Genomic DNA, 25178 nt, shown 5'->3' with positions numbered 1-25178 from the left:
ACTTCCCTTGTAAGCCCGTCCCCTCAGTCTCGAGGCACAGGAGGTTAACCCTTCACTACACCAAACACCCCCTCTTGCCTCGCACCTGAGGGGAGAATCGACCCTTGGTCGTCCCAAACCCAGACCTTTGCAAAACTCTCCATGTCTTTGGAAGGAGAGTGGCTTTGTGAACCCATCAGCTAGGTTCTTGGCAGAGGGACAGTACTTCAGCGCAACTAATCCCTCCTGAACACTCTGGCACACATTCCGAAAGCGAATGTCTAGGTGTTTAGTTCTGGCCTTGAACTGACCTGACTCTGCCAAACGCAGGCATGATTGATTGTCCTCGAAAACACGTATCGGTTGACAATCCACTTCGCAGAGTTCCAGCACTAAGCAAGCATAGAACTCTACTTCTCTGCACATCTCTGAAAGAGCACTGAACTTAGCCTCAGTGGATGAGAGCGCTATAAGGCTTTGCTTCTTGGACCTCCATCCAACTACTGAGTTCCCAAACTTCACCACTAGGCTAGACACAGACTTGCGATCCTCAAGATTAGCCCAGTCTGAGTCCACATAGCAGGTCAGTTTGACTTCTCCCTGTGCTGGTAACCTAAGACAAAAGTCTTTGGTCTCCTGCAAATACCTCAGAACTCTCTTGATGCCATTCCAGGCTTGCACACTAGGGTTTGAAGCTTCCCTGCTGAGCAGATTGACAGCAAACGCTATATCAGGTCTGCTCCACTGGGACAAGTACAACAAACTCCCTAGGGCTGACTGAAACTCTTCAGTATTTTCGAACGCAGCGCGTTCTACTTGCTGGCTGTCCTTCACAAAACTAGTCTCCATAGGACTTCTCACTCCTGCACAATCACTCATCCTCATTTTCTGAAGCAATTGCTCAATTTTGCCTCTCTGGCTGAGCAGGAAGCTTCCATCCTGTGCACGCTCAACATTGACACCTAGATAGGTTTTGACAGCACCAAGCTGTTTGAGCTTGAACCGTTTACCTAGCTCTTTGGCAAACTTCTCTGCTTGTTCATGTTTCTGAGAAAAATAACAAGTCATCAATCCAAATCTGCAAATACTGTTGTGTTGCACCTGAACCTCTCAAATATAAGCAACTATCAGCAACACTTCTTCTGAAACCTAGCTCTTCTAAGGCTTCATTCTGGCACATGTTCCAGTTTCTAGCAGATTGACGTAATCTGTAGATGGATTTGTGCAATCTCCACACAACATCCTGCCTCAAGTTCTCAAACCCCGGAGGAGGAATCATGTACAGCTCCTCCTGGAGATCTGAGTTTAGGTAGGCAACATCCACATCAAAGAGGTTTACCTTCTAGCCTCTCTGTGCTGCACAAGCTAAAAGCGTTCTCAGAGTCTCCACGAATACACCTCTGTGAAGTGTATTCCCTTTCTCTGAGTGAATCCTCGAGCAACTAATCTAGCTTTATACTGTGGCTCTCCAGTGTTAGTGGGTTTCAAGCGGTAAACCCACCTGCAACTCACAGCCTGCTTGCCTGTTGGCAACTCTGTGAGTGAGAACACACCTAGATCTTTCATGGACTTCATCTCTTTGTCCATTGCCCAGTGCCACTTACCTGCTTCTTCCTCAGGTAAACTCTGAATATCCTCGAAGGATTCAGGTTCACATCTGGCTGAACCTACCCAGATGCCTGAAGCGTCGTACCGATCAGGAGGCCTCCTTGTCCTCGCTGATCTCCTCAGTGTGAATCCTGGTGACCCTGCTGCTTCACTGGGTCCAGCTAAATCATCCTCAACTTCAGTGTCTTCCCCCTCTGACCTGCTGCGCCTCTTGGGCATTACAGCTGGTCCAACAGGTGAAGAAGGCTCACTCTTTGGCTCAAACTTGACACTTGCCTGAGGAGGTGTTCTAGGTTCCCCCCTCTGAGGGATCCTGAGCTGTCCCTGCCTTGGACTCTGTCCCTGTGATGGATCCTGTTGCTCTGGACCGTGGTCCCCAGCAACAAATTCCTCTTCCTCCTCAACGTCTGAGTCATAGAACTACTGTGAAATCATGTCTGGATTAGTGTGCAGATGTTTCCAACCGGCTTGTTCACAGAACTCAGCGCTATTGCTGATAACCAACCTAGACTGGTTTCCACTTGGGTACGCAAACCGCCAGGCCTTTGAGCCAGGCTCATACCCTACAAAGATCATTCTTTTAGATCTTGGCTCACCTTTCTTGCGTAGAGCCTTTGGAATAAGCACCCAAGCCTCACAACGAAACACACGAAGGTAGTGTACCTTAGGCTTCTTCCCATGCAGTAAGAAATACAGCGTATTTCCTATACTAGAGTTGTACACTCTATTCTGCGTATGGACCACAAATCTCCAAGCTTCAGACCAATATTTTTGGGGTAGCCCTGCGTCCCACAGGATCACACACACAGCTTCCTGCACCGTCCTGTTCCGTCTCTCTGTGACTCCATTCTGTTGCGGAGAGTAAAGAGCGGTCAATCTGTGGCTAATCCCCTTCTCCCTAAAGAAATCCTGTAAAGCAGAACCAGTGAATTCAGAACCTCTATCATTTTGAAAACCACGAACTTTGGTGGAAAAAGTTACCTCAACTGCAGTGATCCAATCCCTGATCATTTTAGCCGCCTCCCCTTTCTTTTTAAGGGCAAAGGTCCAAGCAGACCTCGAAAAATCATCAGTCAGAAGCAGAGAGAACTTTGATCCTCCCAGTGACTCAACACACATGGGTCCACACAAATCTGCATGAATTAATTCAAAGGGTTGTGTGGTCTGTCTCTTTGACTTTGGATAGGAGCATGTCACAATTTTGGCCTGTTTGCATGCATTGCAATCTAAAAATCTGTCACAAACTTTAAATTTGCACCCTTGTGTCAGCTCCGGTGCTTTCTGAAGATGCCCCCAATTCAAATGGGCGAAACTTCTGTGCCAAATATGCGAACAACCATGGTGGGGTGCTACATTCACACATTGCCCCTTTGCATCTTCGGTGTCATTCTCTCCTGTGGAAAAAGGCACATTTACAGCAAACAAATTGTCTTTAGACTGCACTGTGTACACGTGTTTCCCATCCTTGGAAAATTCGCACTTGGTACCTGCAAAAGAGACATGATAACCATCGACTAGTAGATCATGCACACTTAACAAACAATTAGTTAAACCGGGCACCGCAAAAGCTTTGACTTCATGCTTAAGAAAGGGACAGAAGAAAAAACCTGTCTCTGTTAGTCTTTTTCTGCTTCCATCTGCGATCGTCACAAATTTTTCAGTTTTTACTGTCCTGCAATTCCTTAACAGACAGCTAGATGGCACTAGCGTATTGGTAGCTCCTGAGTCGATTATTACAGTGAGAAAGATTTGTTGTTGACACTTCTGGGTCGCCATGGCAACAATCTTCTTGCTACCCCCCCCTCCTTGGGGCTTCTGCAGATGTTGTCTCTGGTTGTCACGGCAACAGATTCCCCCCGGCAGGAAGACTTGCCCACGACCTTCATAGCTTCCGTAGATGCAACTCTCTCAGTTGCCATGGAGACTGGACTTGTCTCGGCATTCCCACACAACTCCACAGCTCTTATCTCTACTTGCTGCAGGTGGCCGGCCTTGAAGCCTCCAGCACGGCTAGGCTTCAGCTCTTGGCGTAAACAACTCTTGGCAGCTTTTGGAGAAAGAGGCGTCTCTGAGCTTTCACTGCTCACTGCCCCCCCACTGCTCACGGGGCCCCCAGGACGTTTTCCTGCACCCCCTCTGGTGGGTAAAGGGCTCCCAACACTTTGCCTCTCTCCAGGCTCCTCACACAGACACGTTGCAGCATCCATACAGCTCCCAGGCCCAGCAAAAGCACCAGCAGCATTGCCAGCAACAGCAACAGTCCCTTCGCCCCCCCCAGTGGGGGCTCCCAGCTCCTCCCAGCTGTGTATCGGCTCTCAAGAATGTGGCCAGTGCCATCTTGCCTCTCCCTTTCGGATGCAGCCATGTCTCGGCCCTTGCTTCCCACCCCAGCTTCACAAGCCTCTTGGAGTGCTAGCCAAGCGGCCCCTGGCCTTTTTGCATCCAGGACAACAGGCACTAGATGAGCATCCACATTTTCAGCCAAAAAAGCAAGCACACGCTTCTCAACTTCACTTTGCTCTGCAGCCCTTTCAGCCTCTGCTTTCCCAGCTGCGTTTTGTGGTGGCTGGATTACGTCCCACAGCTGCTCCCCGACCAGGAAAAGCTCCACTTGAAAGCTCCACTGCAGCCAATTTTGGCTATCCAGTTTCTGACATGGTAGTTTAAACTCAAAGCCATGTCCATCCAGCTGAGACATTGCCTCCTCCCTTCTGTTGGCCTGTAGCAAGAGTAGCCAATAATACTCACTCTGCAGCCAAACTGGGCCCTCCGGATGACGTGGCTCTCAGCTCCCACTCCGTCAGCCTCCTCCGATCTGCCCTCTGAACGCTTGGCAGTCGATCAAACTGACATTCAGCAAATAAAGCTTCAAAGCCCTTTCTCACACGCTTCGCGTTGACCCATAACCTCTTCCAAAACCTCTTCGGTAGATTTATTGCTTTATTGTTCGGCGTCCAGCACGCTTCCCCCTGCGAGCCTCTGCAGGTCGTAAAGCAATTAGCAATTAGCAAAGTTGCACAGCGGTCGTGTGTGTCGAAAGAGCAGTAATCAGCCCAAACTTTTCTTCTGTCCTAAAATCTCTTTATTGGCACAAAAGTAGAATATTTACAAAGTCCAAGTTCCATCTGACTCAAGCTGCATCTTCTCCCTCTGCTTGCAGCTACGCAACAACCTGCTTTCGATTTCCACACAGCTCACAGCATTCCAAGCTGCTTTCGTCATGTCCTGGCTTACTTCCCTTGTAAGCCCGTCCCCTCAGTCTCGAGGCACAGAAGGTTAACCCTTCACTACACCCAACAATAATTAAAATGCAGAATAAAAGAAGCACCCATAATTAAAATGTGCTGCAAAACAATCCTATTGAAACAACACTGCAATTTACAGGAAGGAAGCAACATAGCATTGTGTAGCAGATCATATTTCTGCTGTCTCAGAGGAGGACATTTCCCTTTTTCTTTTAGGGTCCGGTCTGCTTTGAAGATGTCACTGTTCGTTTCACGGACGAGGAGTGGGTGTTGCTGGATCCTGACCAGAGAGCTCTGCATAAGGACGTCATGGAGGAGAATCGTGGGATCATGGCCTCTCTTGGTAAGACTCCCTGTGAGATCATCGTATCTGCCTGGAAATTCAAAAAATACATCTATGGACCAACCTCATTTATTTTCACAGAGGTCAATAGTGGCCCCTATAACACCTGGGAACCTAACACCCCCACAATAAACCGTAACTTACAGTTTTTTCTTTGAACAATCTTCCTCAAATTATTCCTTTTTCTACCACGATTGGGCTGGTCTGAACTGCCCAGGCCATCTTAAATGTCAGCTTCAGAATTGTTAGGAAAGATAAGTAGCTTCAGGTTTTCTGCTTTTGTTTTTGCTGCTGTCAGTCTTGGGTTGACCCAAAGAAATGACTGACATTGGAGATGGAGGGGATGCCATGACTGGGCCAAACAAAATTCATCCCAGAGAAGAGCTAGACTTACTGAATTTCAGGTAGAAGTAGCAGTGGTGATGATGATGATGATGATGATGATACAGTGGTACCTCGGTTTACAAACATAATCTTTTCCAGAAGAGGACTGTTCTTCAATCAAGATACCACTGTAGTAATAATAATAATTTTTATTTATACCCTGCCCATCTGGCTGCATTCCCCCAGCCACTCTGGGCAGCTTCCAAAACACACATATAAAAATGAAACATAAATAATAATAATCTGCTTTGCTTGAGAGATTACAATGGCTTTTTCCTTAGAATTCTAACATTTAGACCAGTCCTTGCACTCAACTTCCCATTACATTGTGCCATGTCATCTTGTATACACCCAGAAGATTTTCTTCTGTCATTTAGGCATAGTCTCTCCACTCGTCCATCGTCACTTGCCTTTGTGCACCTTTCCCTGCCTTTACTGGTCTGATTTTGTAGTGACTGAGTCTCCTGATACCTCTTCAAAAATATATAAAGGCCAGCTCTGGTTAAGTTTTCCCCAATCTTTCATCTAATTTCTTCATAACTGTAGCCTTGTTCACTTAATAGTACAATTTTACATCACTTTCTGGGTGATTAGTCAACTCTTTGTGCCATTTCTATAATTTGTTTATGTTTTTCAACCTCACTAAATGACCAACTTGATAGCAATCACACAAGACTCTGACAAAAGTCAACCTAAGCAAGTTGTGCTTCCTTTTTCTGGTTATTTGGCTATAAGGTTTGATAAAATATAGGTAATTGAACAAAACTTTGTTGGATTGCATTCTTGATTACATTCTTGATCAAATTATCTTTCCATTGATATATAAATGTATAATATTACTCCAAAAGAAGAACTACACTTTTCCCCAAAAGTCTTCCACAAGTTTAACCACTACTTTATATCAAACAAAGCAACATTCAACAACTCATCAGAATCTCATAATAAATATGTTGGTTAATGACAAACAACAAAGGTAATGAACACACACCCAACTCCCTTCAGTTCTTCTCTATTTGTTCCTAAGGCTCTAATCCCTTTTTGTCTCCATTGCAGATTGTGATGAATCGGAAATTGAGAACAAAGGTGACCACGATAAAATCCCCAGGGAGGAGAAGCCATGTAAAAATTTGGAGTGTGGAGAAAGCTGCAGTCAAAACTCCCATTCCATTTCCCATCAACAAAATATCATTGGAAAGAAAGCCTATCAGTGCATAGAATGTGGAAAGAGCTTCAGTCAGATCGCCAGTCTCACTTCCCATCAAAGAATTCATACAGGGGAGAAACCCTATCAGTGTGTGGAATGTGGAAAGAGCTTCAGTAGCAGCACTGAACTCACTTCCCATCAAAGAATTCATACAGGGGAGAAACCCTATCAGTGTGTGGAATGTGGAAAGAGCTTCAGTCAGAGCTCCTCTCTCACTTCCCATCAAAGAATTCATACAGGGGAGAAACCCTATCAGTGTGTGGAATGTGGAAAGAGCTTCAGTCAGATCGCCAATCTCACTTCCCATCAAAGAATTCATACAGGGGAGAAACCCTATCAGTGTGTGGAATGTGGAAAGAGCTTCAGTAAGAGCTCCAATCTCACTTCGCATCAAAGAATTCATACAGGGGAGAAACCCTATCAGTGTGTGGAATGTGGAAAGAGCTTCAGTCAGATCGCCAATCTCACTTTCCATCAAAGAATTCATACAGGGGAGAAACCCTATCAGTGCGTGGAATGTGGAAAGAGCTTCAGTATGAGCTCCTCTCTCGCTTCCCATCAGAGAATTCATACAGGGGAGAAACCCTATCAGTGTGTGGAATGTGGAAAGAGCTTCACTCACAGCCACAGTCTCACTTCCCATCACAGAATTCATACAGGGGAGAAACCCTATCAGTGTGTGGAATGTGGAAAGAGCTTCACTCAGAGCTCCCATTTCACTAAGCATCAGAGACTTCATACAGGGGAGAAACCCTATCAGTGTGTGGAATGTGGAAAGAGCTTCAGTCAGATCTCCAATCTCACTTCCCATCAAAGAATTCATAGAGGGGAGAAACCCTATCGGTGCATGGAATGTGGAAAGAGCTTCAGGAAGAGCTCCCATCTAACTTCCCATCAAAGAATTCATACAGGGGAGAAACCCTATCAGTGTGTGGAATGTGGAAAGAGCTTCAGTCAGAGGTCCCATCTAACTTACCATCAAAGAATTCATACAGGGGAGAAACCCTATCAGTGCGTGGAATGTGGAAAGAGCTTCAGTATGAGCTCCTCTCTCGCTTCCCATCAGAGAATTCATACAGGGGAGAAACCCTATCAGTGTGTGGAATGTGGAAAGAGCTTCACTCACAGCCACAGTCTCACTTCCCATCACAGAATTCATACAGGGGAGAAACCCTATCAGTGTGTGGAATGTGGAAAGAGCTTCACTCAGAGCTCCCATTTCACTAAGCATCAGAGACTTCATACAGGGGAGAAACCCTATCAGTGTGTGGAATGTGGAAAGAGCTTCAGTCAGATCTCCAATCTCACTTCCCATCAAAGAATTCATAGAGGGGAGAAACCCTATCGGTGCATGGAATGTGGAAAGAGCTTCAGGAAGAGCTCCCATCTAACTTCCCATCAAAGAATTCATACAGGGGAGAAACCCTATCAGTGTGTGGAATGTGGAAAGAGCTTCAGTCAGAGGTCCCATCTAACTTACCATCAAAGAATTCATACAGGGGAGAAACCCTATCAGTGTGTGGAATGTGGAAAGAGCTTCACTGTTAGCTCTAAACTCACTTCCCACCAAAGAATCCATACAAAGGTCGGAAAAACCATTATACAGCTTTAGGAGCCTGGCAGATCCGCACCGTTTTATTTATTTATTTTTATAAATAATTTTTATTAATTTACAACAAAACAAAATAAACAAAACATACATTATTTTCACATTTCACATTTCGATTTCTTAGTCTTTGATTTTTGGACTTCCTTCAGCTTTTCCGTAAATCTTTCATAGCCATTATTAATTTCCGCATTTCTTTTTTTTAACCATTGTCATTAGCTATATTTTCCCCTCACCTTCCTTTTGACAATGTCTCTCATATATTCACAGTGCTCTTTTAAAACCTTCTAGCGTTATTTGGCCATCACTTATGCTCTCCAGATACTTAACAAATTTCCCCCAGTTTTCTGTAAACTTTTGGTCTCTTAAGTATCTAATCTTTCCAGTCATCTTATCCAGTTCAGCATAGTCTAACAACTTGGACCTCCAGTCTTCCATTGTCGGTATTTCTTGTTGTTTCCATCTTTGTGCCAGTAACACTCTTGCTGCAGTCACTGCGTATTGGAAAAATTTACTGTCCTTTCTCTTAATTTCCTTTCCCAAGATACCTAACAGAAAGATCTCTGGTTTCTTTGTGAAAGTATATTTCTTCAACTCATTATATATCATTTCCCAGAAATCTTTCACTCTCTTACATTCCCACCACATATGGTAAAAGGAACCCTCTTTTTCTTTACATTTCCAACACTTATTACAGGTCTTATACATTTTTGCCAGTTTTACCGGTGTAATATACCACCTATAAAACATTTTCATCACATTCTCTTTCAATGCCATACATGCAGTAAATTTTAAATTCTCCTTCCATAATTTTTCCCACTCTTCCAACTGTATGTTGTAGCCAAAATCTCTGGCCCAGTGAATCATTACCGACTTTACTTCTTCATCTTTTAAATTCCATTCTAACAGCAAGTTATACATTTTTGACAAAGTTTTAGCCTCCTTGTTTACTATTTCTGACTGGAATGTTGAATCTTTATCTGCATAGCCCCATTCTCTTGCATCTTTCCTGAACATTTCATTTACCTGATAATGGTGCAACCAATCATATACATACTTTTTAACTTGTTCGTATGGTTTCACTTTCCATGTTCCTCCTTCTTTCACTAACAATTGGTTATATGTTGCCCAATCACCTCTCATATTGATTCTCTTAACACTCATAACCTCTAGTGGTGATAGCCAGTGGGGTACTTTAGGTTCCAATAGGTTTTTATACCTATCCCAAACTTCAATTAATGGCCCCCGGAAAATGTGGTCCCCGAAACCTTTATGAACTTTTTTCTTATCTTTCCACAGATACGCGTGCCAACCAAATCTGTTATCATATCCTTCTAAATCTAACAGTTCCTTGTTCTCTAATTTTATCCATTCTTTCAACCAGCAAAGACATGACGCCTCATAGTATAACTTCAAATCAGGCAGGGCAAAGCCTCCTCTTTGTCTTGTATCTGTTAAGAGTTTAAATTGTATTCTCGGCTTTTTGCCCTGCCATATATATCTTGAAATCATTCTTTGCCATTCTTTAAATAGGCTAATCCCCTTAATTATGGGGATAGTCTGGAACAGGAACAACATTCTTGGCAGCACGTTCATTTTGATTATAGAAATTCTTCCCCAAAATGAGAATTTCATTCTTCCCCACACTTCCAGGTCCTTCTTAATTGCATTCCACACTGGTACATAATTATTTTGAAATAAATCAATATTTTTCGGAGTTAGCCATATTCCCAAATATTTCACCTTTTTAACCGCCTCTATCTCAATTTGTTGTTGCGTTGTTTCGATTGCACTTTGGTCCATATTCTTTACAATCATTTTGGTTTTTTTCTTGTTTAACTTGAAACCTGCCACTTCTCCAAATTTGTCCATTTCCTCTATAACTTCCTTAGCCGTCGTTGTTGGCTCTTCTATTGTTACCACCAGGTCATCTGCAAATGCTTTGATTTTATATTCGTTTTGTCCTATCGTTACCCCTTTTATGTTTTCATTTTGTCTTATTGAATTCAGAAGAACCTCTAACACCGTTATAAATAGTAATGGCGAAAGTGGACATCCCTGTCTTGTTCCTTTAGAGATTTTCAATTCTTCTGTAATAACATTGTTTATTATAAGTTTAGCTCTCTGCTCTGTATTGTTTGTTGTTGTTTAGTCGTTCAGTCGTGTCCGACTCTTCGTGACCCCATGGACCAGAGCACGCCAGGCACTTCTGTCTTCCACTGCCACCCGCAGTTTGGTCAGATTCATGTTTGTAGCTTCGAGAACACTGTCTAACCATCTCGTCCTCTGTCGTCCCCTTCTCCTTGTGCCCTCCATCTTTCCCAACATCAAGGTCTTTTCCAGTGAGTCTTCTCTTCTCATGAGGTGGCCAAAGTATTGGAGCCTCAGCTTCACGATCTGTCCTTCCAGTGAGCACTCAGGGCTGATTTCCTTAAGAATGGATGCGTTTGATCTTCTTGCAGCCCATGGGACTCTCAAGAGTCTCCTCCAGCACCATAATTCAAAAGCGTCAATTCTTCGGCGATCAGCCTTCTTTATGGTCCAGCTCTCACTTCCATACATCACTACTGGGAAAACCATAGCTTTTACTATGCGGACCTTTGTTGGCAAGGTGATGTCTCTACTTTTTAGAATGCTATCTAGGTTTGCCATTGCTTTCCTCCCTAGAAGCAGGCGTCTCTTAATTTCGTGGCTGCTGTCACCATCTGCAGTGATCATGGAACCCAAGAAAGTAAAATCTCTCACTGCCTCCATTTCCTCCATTTCCTCATTTCATTTCCTCCATTTCTGCTCTGTATAAATTGCCTTAATTCCATTAAAGAACTCTTCACCAATTTCCATATGTTCCAAATTTCTCAACATAAAATCCCAAGCTATATTGTCAAATGCCTTTTCGGCGTCCACGAACATCATCATAGCTTGTTTTTCAATCCTGACAGACAGATATTCCATTATATTAATTATATTTCTTATGTTATCTTTCATCTGCCTGCCTGGAAGGAAACCAGCTTGGTCTTTATGAATATAGTCCTGTAATATTCTTTTCAATCTTTTCGCGAGTATTCCTGCAAATATTTTATAATCTGTATTCAACAATGATATCGGTCTATAATTTTTGACTTGGGTTAAATCTGAGTCCTGTTTTGGTAAAAATGTAATAAATGCTTCTTTCCAAGTTTCTGGGATGTCTCTTTCTTTTAGAATGTTATTCATAACTTCCTTCAACGGCGCTAGTACAATAGATTTCATTTCTTTATAATATCCTGCGGTGAATCCATCTGGCCCTGGAGCTTTCCCCCTTTTCAAGTCTTTAATAGCTTCCTTTATTTCCTCAGTTTCTATTGGGGTATTTAACCACTGTTTTTTCTCTGTCGGGATCTTTTGCACCTTTTTGTCTTTTAAATATCTCTCGATTTTTCTCAGATTGTTTGTTTCTTTCTTCTTATATAATCCTCTATAATAATCCAAGAACCCTTTTCTAATCTCTTTCGGATTGACTATCTCTTCTCCTTCAACCATAATTTTATTTATTATACTTTGTTCTTTCCTTTTTTTAATTTGCCAAGCCAACCATTTACCAGATTTATTTGCGTGTTCAAAATTATTTTGTCTCAGTCTTTTGATGTTCCACTCTACCTCTTTGTTTATTATCATTACAAAATGGCTTTGTAATATTTTGATATTTTCTCTAGCCTTTTTGTTGTTCGGATGCTTAATTAATTTTTGTTCATTGTCCATTATTTGTTTCAAAATTTCTTTTTTGCCTTTCTCCTTATTTTTATTCTTGATTGAATTCTGTTGAATAAAGAATCCTCTCATTACTGCTTTACTTGCATCCCAGACAACATTTATTTTTGTTCCTTTATTACAATTGTCCACAAAATATTCCGTCAATTTCTTCTGTGCTTTTTCTATAACTTCTTGATCGTCTAGTAGATAGTCATTCATCCTCCATCTGAAGGTTCTTTCTTCATATCCTTTCAATTCAAATTTTATTGGATTGTGATCTGAAATCACCTTCGGTTGAATCTCAATTTGTTGGGTTCTTGGAGTAAGTTCAGTTGAAACCCAGATTTGATCTATCCTAGACATCGACTGGTTCGGTTCCGAATAATAAGTAAATTGTTTATCCAATGGGTGTCTGAGTCTCCAGATATCTATCAGATTCAAATTCTTTATAATCGAAAAAAATGTTTTCGGTAATTTCCCTTCTTTGCTTACTCCTTCTCTGAGTCTATCCATCTCCAGTGAGACCACTCCATTCATATCCCCCATTATTATTATTTTCTGATCCATATATTCAAATAGTTTTTCTTCCAAAATTTTGTAGAACTCAGTCTTGTTTCCATTAGGTGCATAGATCCCGACTATGATTAAATTTTCTCCTTGCCATTTAATTCGAACCGCGATTATCCTTCCGTCTTCATCTTTAAATATTTGTTGGGCTTCAATTTTGTTGTTTATATAGATGACCACCCCTCTTTTCTTTTGTTTGTCTGAGGATATAAATTCGTTTCCCAATCTTTTATTAATCAGTATCTTTTTCTGTCTTCTTGCCACATGCGTTTCTTGCAAGCAAATTATATCTAAATGTTTCCTCTTCAAAAATTGTTCGATTCTGTTTCTCTTTTTTTTTTTATCATTCATTCCGTTGATGTTCCAGTTCCAAATTTTCAGCGCCATATTTTCCAAATTTTAATTTTAATAATTTTTAAATAGTTTTATAATTTGGCTTCTTCTTCTTCCTCCTCTTCTTCCTCCTCTGTCTTCTTCTCCTTCTCTTCTTCTTCTTCTTCTTCTTCTGATCCGCCTGTTGCTCCTTCATCAGCTCCTTTGTCCTCCTCTTTCTCCAATTTTAGCTCCTTATATTTTCTCAAAAATTTCACCATCTCTTCTGGGCTTGTCAATCTGTGTCTTTTACCTCTATATGCAAATGTTATCCCCTCCGGGAATTCCCATCTGAAGTCAATCTTATTTTTCTTCAGCGTCTGGACCAATGATTTGTAAGGGTCTCTTCGTTTGAGTAGTCTGATCGGAACATCTTTGAATATAATTATGTAATTCCCATTTATACTCAATCTTTTCTCTCTATTCTTCTGCAAGATCATGTTCCTCATATCTCTGTCTTTAAATGTAATTAAGCAGTCTCCCGTAAATCTTCTTGCTTTCGTTGATTTTACTCTCATTCTAAATGCACTTTGCACTGTTTTTGCCATCTCTTCGACTGGTATCTCTAACCACTGTGCTAACTCTGAAATCAGCTTATCTTTAATATTTTCTCCTTGTGTTTCTGGTACTGCTCTCAGCCTCAAATTCACTTCTCTCTGCCTGAGTTCATTCATAGCAATTAAATCCTTCATGTCTTCTTGTGCTTTACTTAATTCTCTCATCTCCATTTTCATCTTCTCTTCCTCCTTTCTGACATCCTTCATTTCTGATCTTGTCTTCTTCATTCCTTCCTCCAATGATTGTGTCCTTTTCGCCACCTCCTTCAATTGTCCTTTCAGTTCCTTTACTGTCTCATCAATTTTTTTATCCATATTTCCAATTTTGTTATCCACATGTTCTAATTTTGTTTCCAGATTATTCTGACTCTGTTTAATTTCAGCAAACATTTTTAAAATCTCCGTCTTAAACTCTGTTTCCTGTTTGGACCCCTTTCTGTCTGATGGTGTCCCCTCCGCCCCTTTCTTCCCCGGATTAGACATTTTGTCCCAATTTTATGCCCTCTCCTTGTTTTCAAATATTTCCACCAACCTCCCCTTTTTTTCTGTTCTTAATTTCCAACTTAAATATATCACAAAATATCAATAATTACAAAACATCAATTGAGTTAATTTTAGTTTGTCAATAGTTCAACATTAATCCATTTTCTTCTTGCCTCCAATCAGGCTAATCCGTTTTAAGTGAAATTAAATTAAATCATCTTCTGCCTCCATTCAGGCTAATCCATTTTAGTTTGTCCTCTTCTTGCCTCCAAACAGGCTAATCCACTTTTGGGGTTAATCAAATTATATTTATCTTAAGCTCCGGGGTCCAAACCCAATAATCCCAATCAATTAGTCCCACAGAAAACCAAATTAAAAGCCAAATTTTCAATTAAGAACAAAAGCAGAGAAAACAAATCAATCCAGTGCCACAAGGAGCTTCAGGGTAGAGAACCAGTCTTCTATCTAAATTCCCTCCTCCAAATGGGGATTTCCCGAAAGTGCCAAGCGTGGCTGAGATCAGAAAAATAAACTGTAGTTTCTTTGTTTACCACTAGGGGGTATAACTTAATAGTGTGACGTAGTTTCCAAAAGTTTTTAGTCCAGGAGACTTCCTGGTTTGGATCGCAAGCAGCAGGGAGCGCAGAGAAGCAGCTGAAGGGCTTCTCCGAGCTACACGGGGGCTTGGGGGCAACGCAAGGGCACTGCGACCTCCAAAATCTCAAGGGGGGCCCCCTTGAGGGATATGCTGACCAGCGGCGTTGGAGTAGCCCCGACGTTTTTTCGGGTTTTTTTTTTAAAGAGGACTCGAGAACGACGGGACTGAGAAACGCAAATGGTAAGCTCTGCGGACCCCGTGTGGCGATGCCTCTAGCTCCCACTGGAAAAGCGACAAACCTCCGTAACTTTAAGAACAGAACCCTTAGTGTCTCTGGAGTAATCTGTGGCTAAAAATTTGGGCCATACACTAAGTGAACTCTGAATGTAAAAGGATTTAAATAAGGAACCCGCACTGCTTTTCGGCGTGAACATGGCGCAGCAAACAGAGCCGTAGGAGTGAAGAAAGGAAGTGATTAGTCTCCTGCTGTGGAAACAACAGAGTGAAAGACCTCAGCAATTTGCAATTTGCAATTTGCAGTGAGGCAAAGGAATCTAAATAACATAAACATAACAAAGAAGACCTTTAGAAACTTTGTATTCTTTCTGGGGAAACCCTTAAGAGATAAGAGAAAGAACTGAACAGAGTGGCTACAAAGACTGAAACATTTCAGAGCCTTAATTCTTAAGACTGAGATACAGGGGGTAGGAAGAAAGAGGAAAGAAGATAAAATAAAATAAAATATAAAGGCTTTAGATTAGATATTAAATAATAATTCCTATTTGCCTGTTTCTCTCTGCTCTAAATCCTGAACCCTCTATGTTACAGTCTGGAAATTGAAAAACAGGAGTGTTTATTAGGTCCTGCCACTCCTTTTTCTTCTCTTTGCAAACCTTAACTATTGGACTTTAACCTCCCCGCTATTAAAGAACTGTGATGTTTTGTTTTTTTTATTGGATTTTTACTTTCTTTCTCTGAGCTACTAGGAACCCCATGAACTGAATTTATAGGACTATACACATATCCTTACTTGGATATTTATTCTCTTCTGTTTTAATGATGGGATTAAATTAAGAACACCCTGGACTTTCAAGGTTGGAGCTTTTTTGAAATCATTTAAGAAGAGGCACACTTAGACCATGGGGGTATATACCCCTCCCCAGCAATCAGATTGATTTCGGACTCTTGGGTCTCTCTTTAATATAACTCATATTGGATTAAGCCAGCAAGTGGCTGAAGAGCATAGAACGTAGAACTTAAAACAAACTGCATTCTTCTTTTTACCTCCTCTTTCTTTCTTTTGGAGGCTTAACGGTCTGGAAACTACTAGCACGCACATTAAGGACTACGCTTAAATTTCTGTTTTCTTTTTTGTCCACCCATTGCTTCCTTCTCCATGGATTGTGTTGGTGCGATTTGCCCCTTTTTGGACACAGAAGGAATCGTTTCCTCTCAGACCAATCTCTAAATATTGATTCCCTCTCCTGATAAAACATTCGAATTGGATTAAGCTAATCAAGTGGCTGAAGATCAAGCAAAAGAAAGAACAAGAAGCCATCATTTAAAATAAGAATATATACTTCAAGATATGTGCTAAATCTTTAGTTTCTTAGTGGCCATTTTATACAAAGTTTTTTTTTATAAGATTAATGCCCTATTAATGGTCTTTACACAAGGTCCTTTTTCAGTGCATAAATAATAATTCTCTGATGAGTGTATTACTGAATTAATTTGAAATAACTTGTACTAACTGGATTTTACTGCGGACCTTACCTACATTTAGAGTTTACAGATTGTAAACTTAGAGATTGAGATTTGGGTCTGGGGAAAATAATTGGCAATTTCTGGGAAGCTAACTGGTATTTGGGACTTTATTTGGAGTTGGAAACCTTATAAGTTAATACTGTTTCAGAACTATATTATATGTTCCCTTTTTTTAAAATTCATGAAAAGGCTGTTGAATATATTGCCGGATAATTAATTAAAATTGGTAAAGATTGTGCGCCCTCTAGGGGAGAGAATAAATATTACAAGAAATTTAATATTAAAAGGTGTGAGGGAAGAGATGGCTGGGAAGAATGGGAAAAAGATAGGAGGAACACCATCTGACAGGAGAGCATCCCGACAAGAAGAAATAAAGGATTTAGATATCTTATGGCAAAAAATAAAGGAAGAATTCAAACAGAGCGAAATACACATGGAGGAAAAGCTAGGAGAGATGCATGAGTTGATAGATAAGAAAATAGAGGGAGCAGTAGGAGAATTGTCAAATAAAATTAAAGACCTGACCGTTCGATCAAAGACTATGGAAGAAACAAGCAAAAAAATACAAAAAGATATGAAAGAACAAAAGAAGGAGACAGAGAGGATAAAAGATGAAATAGGAGAACTGAATAGAAATAAAGACCAAATCTTGGATAATTTAGCAATGATTGAAATGAAACAGAAACAACTAAATTTAAAATTTAGAGGAGTAGGAGAAGAGACAAATGAGAATATAAAAGAAAAAATGACAAAAGAGCTAGCGAAATGGTTAGAATTGAAAGAGGAGGAGGTTGCCTATCAAATTGTAAATGCCTTCAGGATTAAAATAAGGTCTACACAAGTAAAACTGAGAAAAGTCCCAGGAGACTGCTTAGTTATATTTAATTCAATGGAATTCAAAAACATGATATTAAGAACAAGTTATCAAAAGAAATTAATTATTGAAGGCAGGCCAATTATCATCTTTAAAGAAGTACCAATTAGACTCCTTCGCAAAAGAGAAGGATATAAACAGCTAGTAAGTGTGTTAAAAAACAATGGTATACAACACAGATGGGAGTTCCCTGAGGGGATCTCCTTTTTCTATAAAGAAAAAAGATTTAGAATTACTGAGACCCAAGAAGTAAGGAAGTTTCTGCGTAGATACGAGAAAGAGCTTGGGAAAGCGGAGGTGAGATATGGAGGAAGAAACGGAGACCCAGAGGAGAGAAGAAGGGAAAAGGAGAAAGGAAAAGAACAGGAAGACAAAAGAAGGGAGGAAGAAGAAGAGGAAGAGGCGGAAGAAGAGGGAGTAGCGGAAGAAGAAGAAGAGGAAGAGGAACCAGAAAACAAAGCCACTCAAATTTAAATTATTGGTTATTTGTAGTTTGAAAAGTAAATATAATAATGAATCTGAAAATTTTGTCTTGGAATGTGAATGGACTGAATGAAAAAACCAAAAGAAATAAAATCGTGAATGTTTTGAAAAGAAAGAACCTTGATCTGATATGTATACAGGAGACACACATGACTAAAAAGCATAAACATATCCTCATAAATAAAAAATTAGGCGTTGAGTTTGTAAACTCCATTGCCGAAAAAAAAAGAGGGGTAGTGACATATGTCAAAGAAAAATGGGAACCCAAGTTAATTTGCAAAGATGATGAAGGAAGGATTTTGGGGGTTCAAATTAACTTTCAAGGTGAAAAACTCAACGTGATAAACATATATGCCCTGAACCTGAATAAATTGGAGTTCTTTAAGAAACTGGAAGAAATACTATTGGAGTTAGAGTGTAACAAGACGATATTACTGGGTGATTTTAATGGAGTACCGGCACCAGAAATAGATAGACAATCAGAAAAGAAAAAAGGTAATCAAGGGAAGCTGCCAAGATCCTTCAACAACTTAGAGGAAAATTTAGATCTAGTAGACATTTGGAGATATAAACACCCAATTGAGAAGCAATTCACCTTCTTCTCAGAGCCACATAAGAGCTGGGGCAGAATTGATCAAATCTGGATCTCAAGAGAACTCACATTAAGAACATCTAAGTGTGAAATCCAACCTAGAACTCTATCCGATCATAACTCAATAGTCTTCGAAATAAAAGGTATATCTCAAGACGGGTTTAGATGGAGAATGAATGAACATTTACTAGAGAGTGAAGACGTTATTGCAAAGACCAAAGCCACTCTAAAAGACTACTTTAGTCTGAATCTCAATAAAGAATCAAGTATAGATGTAGTCTGGGACGCCAGCAAGGCAGTGCTAAGAGGTTTTTTTATCCAGCAAAATAGCTATAAGAAGAAAGTAAGAGAACAAAAGAAAGAGGAAGTCCTTAGCCAGCTAAGAGAATGTGAGAAAAAATTAGTAACAAACCCGAAAGACGAACTAAATATACAAACAATAAAAATGTTACAAACACAATATTCAATTTTAACAAGTCAAGAAATTGAATGGAAAATTAAGCTGATGAAACAAAAATATTTTGAATCGGCTAATAAAACGGGTAAATTATTAGCTTGGCAACTGCGAAAAAGGCAAAAACAAAATGTAATAAATAGGATAAGAATAGAGGAACAACTGATAGAAGACCCAAAAGAAATAAAGGAAAATTTTCTTAAATTTTATGAGAACTTGTACAAAAAGGAAGACGAAGAGACAACCCGGATAGAAGAATATTTTGAAAACTACAGTGGGAAGACCATAACAGAGGAAGAAAGATCTCAACTAAATAAACCTATAAATGCAGAAGAGATCCAGGATACGATAAGGAAGATGAAATTAGGGAAAGCCCCAGGACCAGACGGACTGCCAGCCAAATATTATAAAATATTAGAAAACCAACTAACGCCAGTGTTATGTGATCTTATGAATAACATACTAAGAGGAGGTAAGATACCAGAAACGTGGAAAGAGGCCCATATTACGATGATCCCTAAACCGGACACGGACAAATTAAATATCAAAAACTATAGACCTATATCATTATTAAATAACGACTATAAAATTTTTGCAGAAGTGATGGCAAATAGACTGAAAAAGTGCTTAGTAAATCTAATACATAAAGACCAAGCAGGATTCCTCCCAAACAGGTTTCTCAAAGATAATGTGAGGCATATCATAAACATCATAGAATATTTGGAGTGTAAGAATGAGGTACCTGCGGCGCTGATTTTCATAGACGCAGAGAAGGCGTTCGATAATGTCTCATGGTTGTTCTTGTTAAAAAGCATGGAGAAAGCAGGGCTAGAAGGCGAATTTATGGAAGGGATAAAATCGATCTATTCAAACCAATCGGCCAAACTGATTATAAATAACAATCTAACAAATTCATTTAAAATTGAAAAAGGAACAAGACAGGGATGCCCTCTATCCCCGCTTTTATTCATTATGGGATTGGAGGTAATAACGAATAAGATTAGAGCAACATCAGAGATTAGAGGGATCAAAATAGGAATGAAAGAATACAAACTAAAAGCATATGCAGATGATATGGTGCTATCTCTGGAAGAACCACAGAAGAGTGTTAGTAAGGCCTTGGAGCTATTAGAAGAATATGGCAAGTTGTCCGGTTTCAAGTTAAATAAATTAAAGACAAAAATGTTGACTAAAAATTTGGAAAAAGACGAAAGAGAAAAACTGGAGACACAGAACGGAATTAAGGTGGCTAAAAAAATAAAATATTTAGGAATTTGGCTAACAACAAAAAATATAAATCTAATTCAAGATAATTATCTCACAACATGGAAGGAGATCAAAAAAGATCTAGATATGTGGAACAGAGTAAAACTTTCATGGATGGGAAGGATGGCGGCCATAAAAATGAACATACTCCCAAGAATGATATTTTTGTTCCAAAACATCCCTGTGATTAGAGGCTCCTCAATGTTTAAAGATTGGCAAAGAACTCTTTCGAAATTTATATGGAATGGGAAGAGACCGAGAATTAAATTCAAATTACTAACAGATCGGAAAGAAAGAGGGGGATTCTCGGTTCCCAACCTGAAGTTATATTTTGAGGCCTCCTGTCTCTGTTGGATCAGAGATTGGATAAGATTGGAAGATACGGACCTGCTAGACTTGGAAGGCTTCAACAACAGGTTCGGTTGGCATGCCTATTTGTGGCTAGATAAAGAAAAGGTACATAAAGGTTTTTCAAACCATATTATTAGAGGGCCACTATATGAAGTCTGGGAGAGAAATAAAAAACTTTTGGAATGGAAAACACCCAGGTGGCTATCCCCAATTGATATTCTAACAATCAAAAAAGTAAACATGGAAGGAGAAAGACTGACATATGAAGACCTACTGATAAGATCAGAGAGTGGATGGAAATTGAGGACATATGAGGAGTTAAAAGACAAGTTAACAGGCTGGCTGCAATTCCATCAAATAAATGCGGTTTGGAAGGAAGATAAAAAAGTAGGGATAAATGAGAAAAAATCTAAATTCCAGATAGAAATAATTGAAGGCAAATCCAAGTTATTATCTAAAATGTATAACATATTATTAGATTGGGATACTAAAGATGAAGAAATTAAGGAGGTCATGACAAAATGGGCAATGGACCTCGGACATAATATAGAATATGAAAAGTGGTCGAATTTATGGATTAGTGGAATGAAATTCACGGCATGTGTTTTACTTAGAGAAAATTTGGAAAAGATGATGTATAGGTGGTACATCACACCGGCAAAACTAGGGAAAATATACAAAACAGGAAACAAGGCTTGCTGGAAGTGTAAAATTAAAGAAGGTAATTTCTACCATATGTGGTGGACCTGTGAAACAATGAAGAAATTTTGGGAAAGACTCTCCTCCCTGAAAGAGAGGGGAGTGGTTGTGGACGGGAGCCTGAGCACCGCCCACAGCAGGGGGCTCAGCCCCCTGCCTTTCTGTTCCCTGGCTGGTGCTCCTCCCACCAACCGGCACCCAATCGGGTGCCGCTGGGGGGTGTGGTCAGCCAAGTTCAAATTGCAGCGCCAGCCCTCTCCTCAGCCTCTTTCCACTCCGTCTCGCCGAGAGTCATCAGCTAGGAGTCATCACAGTCATCACAGGGAAGAGCCACGAGGTTTGGAGTTGGGGGGTCTGTGTGTGTGGAGGCTTGCCTTTTAACTTTAGGAGGCTTGCGTGCGCTCATTGCTTTACTGCTTTTAAAAATCCAGGTTTGCCTTGCTGTGTCCTCTTTCTCCCATGTAAAAACCTACATTTAACCTTCCATTCCCCCCCCCCCTGCTGCTTGATTTGTTTGTGTGGTCTAAGTGTGAATTACCTTTCTTAAGCTGCAGCTTGTTCCCTTGCCCAGCACATGCCCCCCGGTGAGGTCTGAGTGTGAGTATGGCTCCATCTTTCTTTCTCCCTTGTCTCCTTGCTTGTCTTCCCTGCCTCTGCTTGGTAGCTGTGCGTTTTATTTTAATTTTTGGCCAGGGTGCTTGTACATTTCCCCTCTATTGCCCTTGCCTGTCCAATTGCGTGGCTGATCTGGGTGACTGCATGGTGCTGATAATGGCAAGGTTGCAAGTTTGATCCCTGTATGGGACAGCTGAATATTTCTGCATTGCCTGGGTTGGACTAGATGATCCTCAGGGTTCCTTTTCCTGTTCCTTGCTAATTTTAAGTTGTGTGTGTGTGTGTGTGTGTGTGCTTGCAGCGTGTGTTTGTGCCTGCCGTTTATTGATTTATTACTCTTCTAGCGTGGGTTTAATTTACCTTGCCATCCCTTCCATTGGTACCACTTAAATCGGGAGCCCCCTGTAAATTTTAAAGGCTGCCGGGGCTTGGGAAAGACTGTACGCTTAAACCTCACCCCTCTTGGTTTCTCTAAGCCAGCCCCCCCCCTTCGCTTGATGTTTGGGGGATAGAAATAAGGCAGGGCTTGGGGTGGACAATTCAGGGTTTCTGATCAGGGAACCATTCCTCAGCACGGCACGTTTATACGTTTAGAACCTTTGAAGGTGTGCCTTTGCCTGGTTCTTGTCATTGGCTTCACTTGCCAGTACAGGCTCCCTAAAGAAAACCACTTTTAAACAACAACAACAACAACAACAACAACAAAGGTTACGGCTTATGGTCCCTTAATGAAAAGTCCAGGTTTATATTTCCACTTCATTTCGGCTCACTGTAAGGACATCTATTTTTCCTTTTCTTCAAAAAGATTTTTCCTTGCCCGGCATGTTCATTTTGCCTCCACCCCTCCTCCCTCCCAACTCTCCCCCCCCCCCCACTTTCCTTCTCCGCCCTCCACCCCTCCTCCCTCCCCCACCCCTCCCCTTTCAGGAGATACATTGGTCTTTGGAGTTTCCTTTGCTTCTTGCCTGAGTAATCACAGTTGCCAGACAGGTTTTTCAACTGCTGGGGCAGGCTTGATTGCTCTCTGAGTGACCAGCATCTTGGGAGGCATTGTCTTTATGCACCTGGCAGTTCAGCAGCTCTAGTTGCATTGTCAGTTTAACTAACCAGCAGTTTGACCAATTACAGTCTTTTGTCTGTTTAATCACCCTTATTTCCCTCAACTGGTCTTGAGCCGACCTTGTGGGCAAAGATTTACTTTTCTTTGTTTGGCAAAGTTTCCTTTGTTTGATAAAGTTTCTCCAGCAGGGCCGCTGGTGTGGAATCTTATTGATTTCCTTTTCTCTTATTTTGGCTGCAGCTTCTGAGCATCTCCTTGTAAGCAGTTATTTTCAATTCTGTTTGATTACTTGGCATTGCTTTGCACCTAGATTTGCCTATCATTTAAAATAAAATAATAAATAAAATAAATTTGAAAAATAAATAATAATAATAATAATAATAAATAATTATAAATATAATAATAATAATAAATAATTATAAATATAATAATAATAATTAATAATTATAAATATAATAATAATAATTAATAATAATAATTAATAATATTAAATAAATAAATAAATAAATAAATGAAAATTAAATTTAAAATAAAATAAAGTAATTAGTGACAAAATAAATAGTAGGCGCATTTTACTAGTGCACAGACCAGCTCATGGCGCCCAAGAGGAAGCGCACGGGTGCAGCACCAGCACACACTGCAGCTGGCGACCGTCATAATAATGAACCCAAACTCATTTCGCATTTCCTCAATGCTTTCAGATCATTCATGGCTGACTATTAGCAGCGCTTTCTCTTAGCTATTCTTTAGTTCTATTTGCCTTGTGTTTCTTACTTCCTTGTTTCGCAAACCAGTGGCCAGCCTTTAAGCAACCCAGGTGCAGGCCCAAGCCCTCAGTTAGGAACGGCGGCTGTGCAAACTAGGTCTCGGCCTTGCTCGGTGACGACTGACTTTCAGAACCGCATCGGGGCGCCTGCGTGGAGGCTGCCGGCCCGTATCAATAACCCGGTGGCTTCCAGTTCTTCTTTGCAGAATAAGCAGCCCTGGGTCTAGCTTCCAGAATCAGGCACCTCATCAGCCGGTGATGACGAGTCAGAATGGCTTACGCCCTTTATGGCGAGAATAAAGGGCAATGCCAATGGCAGTCTTGTAAGTACCCGCACGAGTGTGAGAGATGTGCAGGGGCTCACCCAGCCACAGTGTGTTACAAAGGGAAGCGGCTCTTTCGGGGAGGTTGGGGCTTTCACCACTCTAGTTCCAGACGAACCCCCGCAGCAGGGAACCATCGATAAAGTCCTTCTGGGTCTAGCATTTTCTCAAATTCAGCTTTCTCCTCTCCTCAACCACTTGTCCATCCATCCGGACGGAAGTGCAGCATCCTATCTTTGGAAGGGTTTCTCAGAGGGTTTTAGAATCCTAGTAGTTGGCTCCTTAACCGCGAAGGACTCTACTAATCAGAAGTCAGTAAGGGAAAGGACGCTCGCCCCGCCCCATGGGTAGCTAGCCCCACCCCACCATGTGTGCCACTCTGGGTGCCAGAGCAGCTAGCTCTGCCTCTGGAGTCACACTATGGCATACACTATGGGATGAACCCAACAGGGCCGCCACTTAGCCCCTGCTTGGTCTCCAGACAGAGGCACCCCTTCCCAGACCCACCCCCCTTTTGAGATTATTAGGCAACCAAATGTATCATTCCATAACACCTCATACAGGAATTATTTTTTCCTGGGGAGCCTGCCTTTTCTCCCAGATCAACTACAAGAGCAAGACCACAGCTTTAACAAAATGACAGCCCAAACAGGAAGACACATGGGAGCTTTGAAGTGTTCCAGATCCATTCCCTGTTCTCCCAATGAGCAGGGCAGCTGTGGGCAAAATTGCAAAGAAGTACAATAATGATTTTGTCCTCCATCCTAGAATCTAGTAAGCCTTTAAGCCCAACAGTCGGAATCACATAATTTCAGTCCGTTAACCATATTAGGGAACATGTATAGTTAGTAAACAAATTGCTAGTTTTGTGAGAAATAACACTTCACTGAAGTGGATAACGCTTTGGCTAAGAGCTCACCTTTGGCAATCTTCTAGAACATGTTGCATATGTAGCAGTTATTTCTAGCTAGAGTGAAACTGAAACCTGACATTTACAGTATCAAAACACACACACACACACACACACACACACACACACAAACCACACAAAAAACAAAACAAGCAAAAACAACAGCAGCAACAACAACAAAAACCCTTCCCAAACCTGCATATATCGCCCTTGGGCATCGTGCCGAAGAAGAATCCCGGGGAATTTCGGCTCATTCACAATTTATCCTATCCGAAGGGCGGCTTAGTAAATGACGCCATTCCACCAGAGTTATGCTCGGTGAAGTATGCCACCTTCGATCACGCGG

At 41.0% G+C, this 25178-nt stretch overlaps 1 protein-coding gene across 5 annotated transcripts in view; it reads left to right on the top strand.

Moving 5' to 3' along the window:
• Positions 1-25178, top strand: part of LOC310675486 (uncharacterized protein) — a 448115-nt gene that overhangs the window by 358871 nt on the left and 64066 nt on the right. The window contains exon 4 of one of the 5 annotated variants that reach the window (XM_083436145.1): positions 5049-5175. The exons of the other annotated variants lie outside the window; for them this stretch is intronic. Within the exon in view, the coding sequence (XP_083292271.1) occupies positions 5049-5175 (127 nt within the window). The remainder of the gene's footprint in view (positions 1-5048; positions 5176-25178) is intronic. 5 annotated transcript variants of the gene reach the window in all.

This window comes from Podarcis tiliguerta (assembly GCF_965153285.1).
Source record: "Podarcis tiliguerta genome assembly, chromosome: 4".
In the NCBI taxonomy this organism is placed as follows: domain Eukaryota; kingdom Metazoa; phylum Chordata; class Lepidosauria; order Squamata; family Lacertidae; genus Podarcis; species Podarcis tiliguerta.
Note: the sequence above shows the minus strand (reverse complement) of the source record. Positions and strands in the feature narration are given on the sequence as shown.